General features: G+C 44.9%; 2 protein-coding genes across 2 annotated transcripts; one reads left to right on the forward strand and one right to left on the reverse strand.

The window, feature by feature from the left end:
- Nucleotides 1-440: 440 nt before the first annotated feature.
- LOC4331725 (protein FAR1-RELATED SEQUENCE 5) lies at nt 441-3,417 on the reverse strand. The gene is made up of 3 exons (XM_015777484.3): nt 3,087-3,417; nt 797-2,939; nt 441-711 (listed from the first exon to the last, which is right to left on the reverse strand). Exon 2 carries the CDS (start codon nt 2,918-2,920, stop codon nt 1,211-1,213), a length of 1,710 nt encoding a protein of 569 aa, XP_015632970.1. The 5' UTR covers nt 2,921-2,939; nt 3,087-3,417; the 3' UTR covers nt 441-711; nt 797-1,210.
- Nucleotides 3,418-8,724: 5,307 nt separating this feature from the next.
- LOC4331726 (probable fructokinase-4) lies at nt 8,725-11,476 on the forward strand. The gene is made up of 5 exons (XM_015775789.3): nt 8,725-9,090; nt 9,572-9,819; nt 9,954-10,245; nt 10,586-10,738; nt 10,817-11,476. The coding sequence occupies exons 1-5, from the start codon at nt 8,758-8,760 to the stop codon at nt 11,201-11,203; spliced, it is 1,413 nt and encodes a 470-aa protein (XP_015631275.3). The 5' UTR covers nt 8,725-8,757; the 3' UTR covers nt 11,204-11,476.
- The last annotated feature ends 178 nt before the right edge of the window (nt 11,477-11,654 follow it).

Here is an 11,654-nt window from a genome sequence, read left to right on the forward strand (position 1 = left end):
AAAGCATTCGATGAGGGTGATGTTTGTCTTTTCCATTTCAAGGAGGTTGACGACGTTCTTGTTCTGAAGGTTCATGTTCTCAAGTAGTGTGGTGGATGAAAATCACCATTTTGTCTGGCAATATGTAATGCCATCCAAATTCGTATGATGTAAAGCTAGTTAAGACCTTATTATGTGGTTGACCTTTCCAGTACAATCTTATTATGTGCTAGTTAAGACTTGATTATGTGGGTCAACTATCTGTTAATGGATGCTTGTCAAGATGGAGGAACTATCTATGTGTTGTTGTGTCAGTCACTGGATGCTTCGATGTTATTCTTCAGATTACTCAATTGCGACACTTCTTCGGTATGCACTACAATTATCCAAAGTACTGAGTAACAGTAGCACATCCACTAAACCTGGAGACATGATGCTATCAATATCAGCATCCACTCGACTTGAAGCCAACATGCAACCTTTCCAAGTACTGAGTAACATCATCAGCAGTTTGACTCAATTGCAAAACATATTAAGATGCTAATCATCCAACCCAAATATAAAAAAGTACTTCAGGTCCATTACAATTTTGGAACATGTTCAAACAATATAAACTGTACGCACACAACATCAATATACTTCATGTTGGACCATACAAACATCCATGTTCACCACAGCCATCCTGTACTCCACCCTCTGGGACAGCAAAATCACACATCTTCGTTCACTTTCCTGTAAAAAAAATAAAAAAAACCTCATATATATTTGTAAAGTACACCACAGAACAAAAAAAAAAAGATTACTTGGTAAAACTTGCCTTAGGTATATAGGGCACGATCGAATACTGTGCCCTGGGATGCGGCAAAAACCACATCTTCTCTTACGTTTCTCCAAGAAACCCCTCATTCTCTTTGTCGGAGCTCCTTTAGGGACAATTTGTGTCGGATCAAGCACCATGTCACCACTTTCAATATCATTCCGGCTACTTTGCCCAACCACATAACCAAACTCAATGTCAAAATTTTCATAATTTTCACTACTATCCTCTTCAAGCATTAGATTCTCTAACATCTTCATTACTTTCACCGTGCTCTCTTCTGTCATGGATGATTTGAAAAAAGCTTCACTACCCAAACAACGCAACAGCCGATAGCGTTCCATTTGGTCTGACCAAGTGTAAATTGAACCATACCTATCAGAAGGAAATGCATTCTTTGCTTTCATAGTCCATCTACGTGCTATGCAGAAGGTCGGAATGGTGTCTAACTTTAAATAATTTCAGAACTGCAAATAAATGATTGCATGGAATGTATTCGCACTCCATTTTTCTACAAGGGCAGCAGATGCTAACCAACAATGCTTCCTCAAACATGCCGGTCAAAATGACAACACCATCCTTGCCAATCATTTGCAATACATACCTGACACAATTGTCCTCCTCTATAGTATCTATTACCTCCCAATTCATGCCCATGTATAACTCCACCTTAACCTTCTTGAAAATTTTAGGTGTAAAAACACGAGCTGCATCCTTCTCTATTAGAGTAGAGTCATTGCTTGTAAATGGTACTGACTGAGATGCTTTTGCATCCAACTCTGCCTCTTGATGACGCATACGTGACAAGCAATGTTCATAGTGCTCAATCAAAATGACAAGGCTCATTTTTCTGTCCAACAACCTATGCAGTTTTGAGTTAAGACTTTCACTTCTTTGATTGCTCTTCATGCCAAGAAAAACCCTCCCTTTAGTGTATGCTGCTGCCCACTTTTTCCTTAGATTATACATCCTATTCAACCACCTGTTCTCATCTGATACTTTATGCTTAACCTTGAACTCAACCCATTTTCTCTCAAACTCATCTTCTTCAAGTGGAGCATGCACAAGGACCCTAAAATCTGAAAGCATAGTTGGACTAAGGTTACGTGCCATATTCTGCTCAATATGCCATGTGCACAACCGATGGTCAGAATTTGGAAACACAAGTAAGATAGCTCTACGCATTGCATTGTCTCCATCTGTGATAACAGACTTGGGATGTTTCTGACACATGCAACTTAAAAACTGCTTAAGTACCCATTCATAAGTACCAACCCTCTCATCGGAAACTACAGCACAACCAAAAATCACAGTCGACCCATGGTGGTTCACCCCAACAAAAGGAATGAAAGGGAGATTGTATTTGTTCACTCGATAGGTGCTGTCAAACACGACAACATCACCAAATGCATCATAATCTATTCTTGATTGTGGATCTGCCCAAAATAACCTCTTCAAGCATCCTGCTTCGTCGGTCTCATACTCATAATAGAAATCCATATCATCTTTCTGACGAGCTTGCATGTACTTAATAACACGGTCAGCATCTCCACCATCAATCCGTTTCTTCTTCATTTTCACAAAAAAATTGTACAAATCCCTTGTAACAAATCCTGCACCTTCAAAACCACCATGGTCTCTCTCTATTACATCCATCACTTGGTGCTGATGTAAACCTAAATCTCTCAATTCCACCAATTTTGCCTGTTGTGCTGGAGTAATTCTACGATGTGAACGGAGAAATGCCACTTCATCAGCTTTACACAAAGGATGATTATGATCTGCCACAAACCTTGTTACATACCAATGGCCTTTTATCTCATCGAGTTTAATCTCAAAATGAGCATTGCATCCACAATGAGTTAGTGCTCTGGGTTCCCTAGTTCTGCCAGAATAATCCATATACACCTCCTTCCTAAATCCTTCCCTTGAGCATGTGAAGCGCTTATGAAATATCAATCCACTAAAACGATCACGCCTACTATAATCCTTCCTTACACTAAAACCTTTCTCTTTCGCATACTGGTTATAGAAAGCAAAACCTTCATCCTCACTACTGAATTTCATAGCCATAAACTTACAATACTCATCCTGATCCTCAAATCTTGAACCATCACCAATCATTTTTTATATCAAGAACAACCTGTCAAACACATATCAAGAATAAAAATAATTATGCACGTTCATACTGTATCGGCCTAATTGCTAAAACAAAACTAAAAAAATCTTCTCATCGATATACGACTGGTGCGGGCTAAATGCTATAATGCGAGTCGGGTCAGGGACTTACGGCGACACAGGCGAGGGCGTGGCGACGGATCGAAGAAAGGCGGTGGTGGACGGCGGTGGGCAGCGGTAGGGGATTGCGCTTCTCTGCCTGGGGCGGTGGGCGGCGGTCGTCTGCGGTGGTCGCCGGTGCTCGGCGGCGGCCTCCTGCGCTGCTCTGCCTGCGGCGGTGGGCGGCTATGGAAGCAGGCGGCCTCCTGCGCTGCTCTGCCGGCGGCTATTGGGCGGGTGTGGTCGGCGGCGGCCTCCACCGTAGCTCTACCAGCGGCGGCCTCCACCGCTGCTCTGCCGGCGGGGGAGGGCGCAGGAATTACTTCCCACCACGCATGGGCGACGGCGGCGGAACTGGCGGAGAGAAATCGAATTTTGCGGATGAGTCGCCCTTGTCAGATTGCCTCGCTATTGGCTGCTTGGGCGGCGCCGACCGGAAGGCCCAATTAGTCTCTTACCAATTTCTTTCCGATCGTACCCCTGCAAAATCAATGGCTAGATTTGATTGTTACCTTATAGTACCTGGTACCTCATTACACCTCATAGTACCTTATTAAAGATGAGAAAAGAGCTCATGACTAATAGCTAATTAGTATGCGATTTTCAGCGCGGTCCATGCATATCCTCATTGTACAGATGGATGTATATATGAAAGCCGCATATATACATGTGCCATGTAGAAATTAAACCTCGTATATATGTTCATACTCATATGTGTCAACAATAATAATGACCAAGCTTTACTGACTGCGTGCGTATGACTATCTGATTAGTCCATGTATGTGCAACTCGATCTTGACTCCGACAGTCGACCGTGCAGCTAGCTAGCCTTGAAATCTTGAATTGACACATTCGTTTCGATCGATCGGCCGATGAATTCCTCGATTCGCAAACGGCTGGGACTTGACCAATTTACTAGTAGTTCCCTCTGAAACTGGCAAGGCACACTTGTGCAATAATATGTTTAGCTCACCGCTGAAAACCTCGATCTTTCCATTTTCAGCGTAAGGGGCCCTCGATGTTTTCTTATTCTTTTTTGAGCTCCAGTTTTGCACAGTAACATTTTTTTTTCTTAAGGCTGTGTTTTTTTAACACTTTCCCAAGTTTCATTCACTCATTTTCTACTCGTACGCTTCCTAAATTGTTAAACGGTGTGTCTTTTTTAAAAAAAATCTATAAAAAGTTATTTTGAAAAATTATATTAATTCATTTCAATTTTTAAGACTAATACTTAATTAATCATGTGCCTCTCCGTTTCACGTATTAGGAGGAAAGATTCACAACCTTAGCTAACGAACACAGACTAAATGTAGTAGATTCTCATATACCCGCGCGTGCACGCTCATGCATCTCCTATAAACATCTTCTAAAGACTAGTCAACATATCTTGAGATGTCTCACTGTCAACGAGCACATCGTCGGGGACCTGAATTCGGGTGGATATGTATCACACAAAGAACCTAACTATGATTAGCCTACGCACTGTTGTATAACAAATATAGGCCAGTACAAACAAAATGGTGTGAAAGATGTTTGGTGTATAGATTGCATATTATCAGGAAGTAGATTTTTTTTTAAAAAAAATGAGAACATAGACGCGCGCGTTTTTGTTTTTATATATATGACACAAACAATGGATAAAGGCATACAGCAACACAGAAACCGCAATACGATTTTTAAATTTTAGTCAAATGGAACTTATGTCAATTATTTTAGAGAAAATTCAAGAAATGACATTGACAAACACTCAAATCCAAAAAATGCCATCGACGAATACAAGTTACATGAAATGTTATCGTACAAGTGATTTTGTCCCAGAAACGCCATCGCCATTAGGGTTACGTTAGCAACCTTCCGTTAAGTTCTATAGGATGCATGAACGGTGTATTTAACGGCTGTCCCAGAAACGCAATCGCCATTAGGGTTACGTTAGCAACCTTCCGTTAAGTTCTATAGGATGCATGAACGGTGTATTTAACGGCGTAGGATGAACGGACCATAACTGTGATGACATTTTTTGAACAAAATCGTTTGTATGATGGTATTTTAGAAAACTTGCATTCGCCAATGGTATTTCTTGAATTTAGGTACTTGTAATGATATTTCTTGGATTTTTCTCTTTATTTTACCTGCAGCGGCACTGCGACAGGGATAAACCATATTTTTGGGACCATATTGCACAGGCCAGAACAGCCTAGTAGCTAATTAATTAAACAATTTTCACTTGCTTACAACATTACAACTTACAATACCCCATGCATTACGACATGCACTGATTATAGACTACTTCTAGCTAACTTTGATCAGCTATACATTCATCTTCCGGCACTCCAATTTTGCACGGAATTAATATTAGAAGCTCGATCATCCTAACTGCAGATCATGAAAACGACCAAACCAAAATAATAACGAATAAATCGAAGTACAATCTCCAGACACACACGCATGCCAACATCTACGCAATTAAGTAAAACCGGTCTCGATCGGAACCCAGCTTGATCAAGGACGACCGTGTTCGCGAGAAAGGAGATTGATTAATACTACTCCCTCCGTTTCAAAATATTTGACACCATTGACTTTTTAGTACGTGTTTAACCATTCGTCTTATTTAAAAAATTTAAATAATTATTTACTCTTTTCATATCATTTGATTCATTGTTAAATATACTTTCATGTACACATGTAGTTTTAGATATTTCAGAAAATTTTTTTTGATAAGATGAACGGTCAAACATGTGCTAAAAAGTCAACGGTGTCAAATATTTTGAAACGGATGGAATATTATATAAGCAGTAATTAGTTAATTAATTAAGCTACCGGCGGCTGCCGAAGCATGGTGCGCCGGGAGGGCTGGGGGCTTGCTTGCACCCGTTCCCCGGCTGTATTGGGACAGCTTGTAGGATCTGCATGACCGGCATCTTTCCGCCGCCGCCGCCGGCGGTCTGCATTGGCCGCCACCCGCCGCCTCCGGCGACGTCCCCTTCCAACGGCCTCGCCGCGAGGAGCACGCCGCAGCACTGCATCAGCACGGCCGCCGCCACCAACGCCATGACCAACTTCGCCGACGCCATGTATGTGAGAGATCTCTAGCTCTTCAACTTTAGCTAGCTAGCTAGCTAATTTAAGCTCGATCGATGAGTACGTACGTGAGCTGAATGCAGCAGACAATTAATTAAGTACGTGGAATGATCTTAATTAAAGGAAGGATATTGGTTTGTGTTGGGGGTGATGGGACATGAAGGGCTTCCTTTTATACCAACTCGTTGTATATACTCACGTTGGCCAACACGTACGTTCAACTGCGTATGTATGGAGTAGAAATCAGAAAAGCAAATTATTAAGGACCGGGTCTATTGTCTATTCGTTAGTGTTTACTACGATTAACTAATTCGTGGGGTTTTTTTTTTCCGGTTCAGCGTTAAGTACGTACTCCTACGTACTAGTACTACGCGGTTTTCAGCTCGGTCGATCCATGCATCCTAATTAAGGTTGAATGATTATAATTAATTAGTTAGGTGCAGTAGCAGTGTAAGTACAGACATTGCCAGTCATGCGGCCTATATATCACTATATGAGCTTACTGACTGCGTCCATCGTGTGTGTGAAACTCTGATTAGTCCATGTAGCAACTCGATCTTGACTCCGACCGTGCGGCCTTGAAATCTTGAATTGATATACGTACCTATACGTTCGTTCGTTCGTTTCGATCAAATCGACCACATGAATTCATTCCTCGATCGTAACGGCTGCGACTACTTCGACAGTTCGACCAATTTACTAGTACTCTGAAACCGTTATCGTGTATACTTGTGCAATAACAATGAGTCGTATCTGTTCTCACACGAGCGCATGACGTGACGCTGGTGTTTGCGAATTTGGTCGGTCTCGTTCTGCCCATCGATTTGGTCGCGTGGACTGGTCGATTTGATCGAATTCTGCGTGTGACTCCGGCGTTGCTGGGCAAAGCCCAGGAGGTAATTGGGCTTGTGTGCTGATGCCTTTCGGTGGCTGGGCCGCGTGTCCCGGAGGCTTCCCCGTTGTTGTGGGGAAAAAGTACACCGAAGGTCTCTCAACTTGTCATCGGATACAAAAACATCCTCGAACCACAAAACTAGATATGCGAGGTCCCTTAACTATACAAAACCGGTCACCTGAAATCCTTTGGCGGTTTTGACTCCGGTTTTGGTCTACGTGGCAGCTGACTCAGCGTGGGACCCACGTGGGCCCCACATGTCAGTTTGTCCACATCATCTCTCCTTCCCATTTCTCTCCCTTCGTCCTCTCTGTCCAGTCTGGGCAGCTAGCTGGTGGGCGCGAGGCGGGAGAGGATGAGGTCGGCGGCGGCGACGCGGGAGAAGGGGAGGCGGAGGAGGAGGTTGGTGTGGATGCCATAGGTAAGCGCCGGCGGGTAGAGGGCGAAGAGGCGTGCGACGTCAGCGGTCGTTGCGTCCGAGGCCGTCTTCGCGTCGCGGACGTCTCCACCGTGGATGGCGCCATGCCGCACCGGGCTCCCCCGCGACTCATGTAGAGGAGCACATCGCGGTCGGGCGCCGCCATGGACTTCCTTGTCTGCTCACCCAAAGGGTCTACAGCGGCGAGCACGGCGTCCACGACGCGGCGTGCACTGTCGAAGTCCCCCCAGTCGACGAGGCAGCGAGGAGGGAGTTGGTCGGCCAACGCACTGTCGCCGCCGCCCCAGCCGCCGTTGTCCTTCTTGCCCTTGCTCATCCGCGAGGGACATCCCCAACGAGCCGCTTGACGGTGTGGGGGCTTGACGGCTGCGAGCGGTGTCGTCCTAGCCTCCGGTCGCATTCGGCCACATCCAGCCGCCGCGCCATGAGCTCGGCCGCGCCAGCGCGAACCTCCATGCCAGCTACCATGGAAAGCGGCGGCATCGGGGAGAGAAACAAGCCAAAAATAAAAGAGAAAAAAAGGGGAACGGGGAAAGACAGCGTCGATGGCGCCACCTATCCCCCGCCGGCCACCGCAGAGCAACGCCGCCGCAAGGCCGCGCCCCGCATCGTCGCAGGGAGAGAAGAGAGAAGGAACGAAGAGAAGAAGGAAAAGAGATGGGTGATGACGTGGACAGATTGACGTGTGGGGCCCACGTGGGTCCCACGCCGAGTCAGCTGCCACGTCGGTCAAAACCGTCGAGGGACCTAGTTTGCACTGGTTTTGTAAGTTGGAGGATGCGTTGTATCCGTTTTCGTGGTTCAAGGATGATTTTGTATCTCGATGACAAGTTGAGGGACCTTCGGTGTACTTTTTCCTTGTTGTGGAAGGCCATGATGGCCCATGGGCCTTCTTTGATGCTTCCCCACCACCAAATCGTCTGATTTGCACCGTGGAGTCAGATCAGATGCCATCCATTCTCTCACAAAAAGGAGGATTTGAACCTGTCATTGAGACCTTGAGTTTGAGTGCGATTCCTCCCTTCTTTCGGTCACTGCTTTTAGCAAGAGCACAGTTTTACTTTTGACGACTTGTAGCAAAATACTTCCAAATCCTAACCACAAACTTCAAAAAGTTCCCAACATATTCCAAATCTCGTGGAATAAAATAATAATAAACCCTCCTTTTTCTTCTCTAATCGAATCTATTCCGAGAAATAATGATAAAATTATATTATTATGCAAACCCATCTCGAATTCGCGATCCATCCATTCTCTCTCGCTCGCTCTCCCATGGCGCTCCAAACCCTAAACCCGCGGCACGTGCTGCCGCTGCCGCTGCCTCGGCGGCGCGCGCCGCGGCCCCGCGTGCTCCACCGCCCGCCGCCTCCGCGACGGAGGCTCGAGGGGGCGGCGCGGCCGCGGGCCGTGGCGGTGGCTGTCAACGAGGCGAGGAGGCGGTGGCCGCCGGCGGAGGGGGGAGGGGAGGAGGGGAAGGAGACGGACCTCGCCACGCTCGGGAACCTCTGCGTCGACGTCGTGCTCAGCGTGCCCCAGCTCCCGCCGGCGCCGCGCGAGGAGCGGGAGGCTTACATGGAGCGCCTCGCCGCGTCGCCGCCTGACCAGGTAAGGGGCCGAGAGCTTTCGCCTGTTGGGATTGGAAATCTAGGGGCTCGGTTATTCATCAGGTGAATTCAGCATTAGATGCCGCAAAGCCGGATTTATTTTGGGAGATTTATAGCTCTAGTCACTTTGGTTTGGTTCAAAATGCTTGTGTTGTGATAGGAAGGATTCAAGCGAGCGTATCGTAATTGTATCTACTGATAAATTTGGGGATTGGAAGAAATGTGGAGGCTTTCGATGAGTAACGGAAGGTTTTAGATGTACACATCTCATGAATGTTTGCATTTGTTCTGTTTGTGTTGAAAATGAGAATGTTTTTATGACAATTTAGTTATTTAGTATTACTTATTCTGCTGCACTTTATCTGCTTGGGAAGATGGAGAACCCAGAAAAGAAACCCAGTTATAAATTGAACAACATTATGATCAATCAATCAGTGGTTATTAGCTATTCTGAACATTTTATCTTTCGTCACTTGGAACAGAAATTTTGGGAGGCTGGTGGAAACTGCAACTTGGCCTTTGCTGCAGCTAGGCTTGGGCTTCGCTGTTCCACACTGGGGCATGTAGGAGAGGAAATTTATGGGAAGTTTCTTCTTGATGTGCTTGAGGAGGAGGGCATTAGTGTTGTTGGGATGCTTGATAACTCTGATTCTGGTGCATGCCGAAATGCCTATGAGACCCTTCTTTGCTGGGTTCTTGTAGACCCATTTCAGAGACATGGATTTTGCAGGTTAGAACTTCATGTTCTCATGCATGCCTTACTGCTCTTATTATTTTCATCATGAATATTGTCAACTTCAGCTTCAAATTCTCATGAGCTAATATTCTTGTTGTGCTTTGCATTGCAATTTTCATCTACGCCAGCCGAGCAGACTTTAGTGATGAGCCAGCTTTCAGTTGGATACGTAAACTCCCAGCTGAAACCAAGACAGCTATTCATCACTCCAAAATATTGTTCTGTAATGGCTATGCTTTTGATGAACTTTTCCCTGATGTGATCTCGTCCGCTATTGATTGCGCAATTGATGCGGGAACAGCAGTATTTTTTGATCCTGGTCCTCGAGGAAAATCTCTCTTACATGGTACCCTTGATGAACAGAGGGCACTTGAGCATTCTCTGAGGCTCAGTGATGTTCTGCTTTTAACATCAGACGAGGTTAGATGCCTTACAGTTTTATTTTTGCTTTGTGAGCTTCAATTGTAATTAGTAAAAGCCAAGCGAACCATAAATGGCATGTTTTTTTATAATGATATTTGAGCTGGCTGATCTTGACTTCACATCTGCAGCTTTGCCTTTTCTCCAAACTTAACAATTCAACCATAAACCATTTATGCCAAAATAAGATTAAAGGGTACAGCCTAACACTAATATGCTTTTGTAAAAAAAACCTGTTTGCTGAATCTGGCCTGTTTAGAGAACAGTGAACCCAATGTGGTGTATTTAGTGTTGTATTCTTGCTTCATTTCACTCATAAATCTGTTTATTGGTTTGACAGGCTGAGTCCCTGACGAACATCAGAAACCCAATCCAGGCAGGGCAAGAGTTGCTGAAGAGGGGGATTCGCACAAAGTGGGTTGTCATAAAAATGGGCTCAAAGGGATCAATCATGGTTACGAAGAGTGCTGTCTCCAGTGCACCTTCATTTAAGGTATGTTTATTCTGCTGATAAAGGATCTTTGTGTAATTACTGCATTTGTCAATATTCACTGTGCTGTACTTTCATTAGATTGACGTTGTGGACACCGTTGGATGTGGAGATAGCTTTACTGCTGCTATAGCTTTTGGGTTCCTCCACAACTTGCCAGCAGTTAGCACACTGACACTAGCAAATGCAGTGGGTGCTGCAACTGCCACTGGCTGTGGGGCAGGTCGGAATGTTGCTCACCTGGATAAAGTATTACAACTCTTGAGAGAATCCAATATCAATGAGGACGATACGCCGTGGAGCGAGTTGATTGAAGCAAGTTCATTCTGTTCTGAAGTTTCAGTGCTGTCTAAGACAGCAGTTAATAGTTTCAGTGACCGCCTTGTGCATGTTCCTACTTGCAATGTGGTTTCCAACCTCCTTTCTATGCTTGAGGCAGTGTCGGAGCGAAGCACAGTTCAGGCTTAATCCCATCTTGAATGGTATATGGGGGCCCTTTTTTGCCATTAAATCATTCATATAGATTCTTCTTTTGCCAGACCGTCACACTGATTTCATGTGACGAGTGATAGTTGGAGGCTGGCCACCAGGGAAAGCTATTTGTTGGAAAGATGTTTTGGAAGCTATTAGTAAATGTGCAGTAGTGGTCTCGCCTAGAAACATCGTATTTTACCCTAACTTTTGCACTATTTGTTGGAACATGGTGTCCCTTTAACTAACCAAGTTATCTTCGACTGATCATCTGTTTGCGCCAATGATATTTTGCCCCTTTCTGGAGCCATCTGTTCTGGTTCTTGAACCAAACTTGTTTTTGTTCTGAAGTATCAACGAGTTTATTATGATAACGGAAAATTTTGCCGATGTTGACTGTAGCCAAGACAACACTTTGCAAGGTTTACTTTCGTGTGTAGTTTTGAAC

The sequence above is a fragment of the Oryza sativa genome, chromosome 3 (assembly GCF_034140825.1).
Source record: "Oryza sativa Japonica Group chromosome 3, ASM3414082v1".
Taxonomy (NCBI): domain Eukaryota; kingdom Viridiplantae; phylum Streptophyta; class Magnoliopsida; order Poales; family Poaceae; genus Oryza; species Oryza sativa.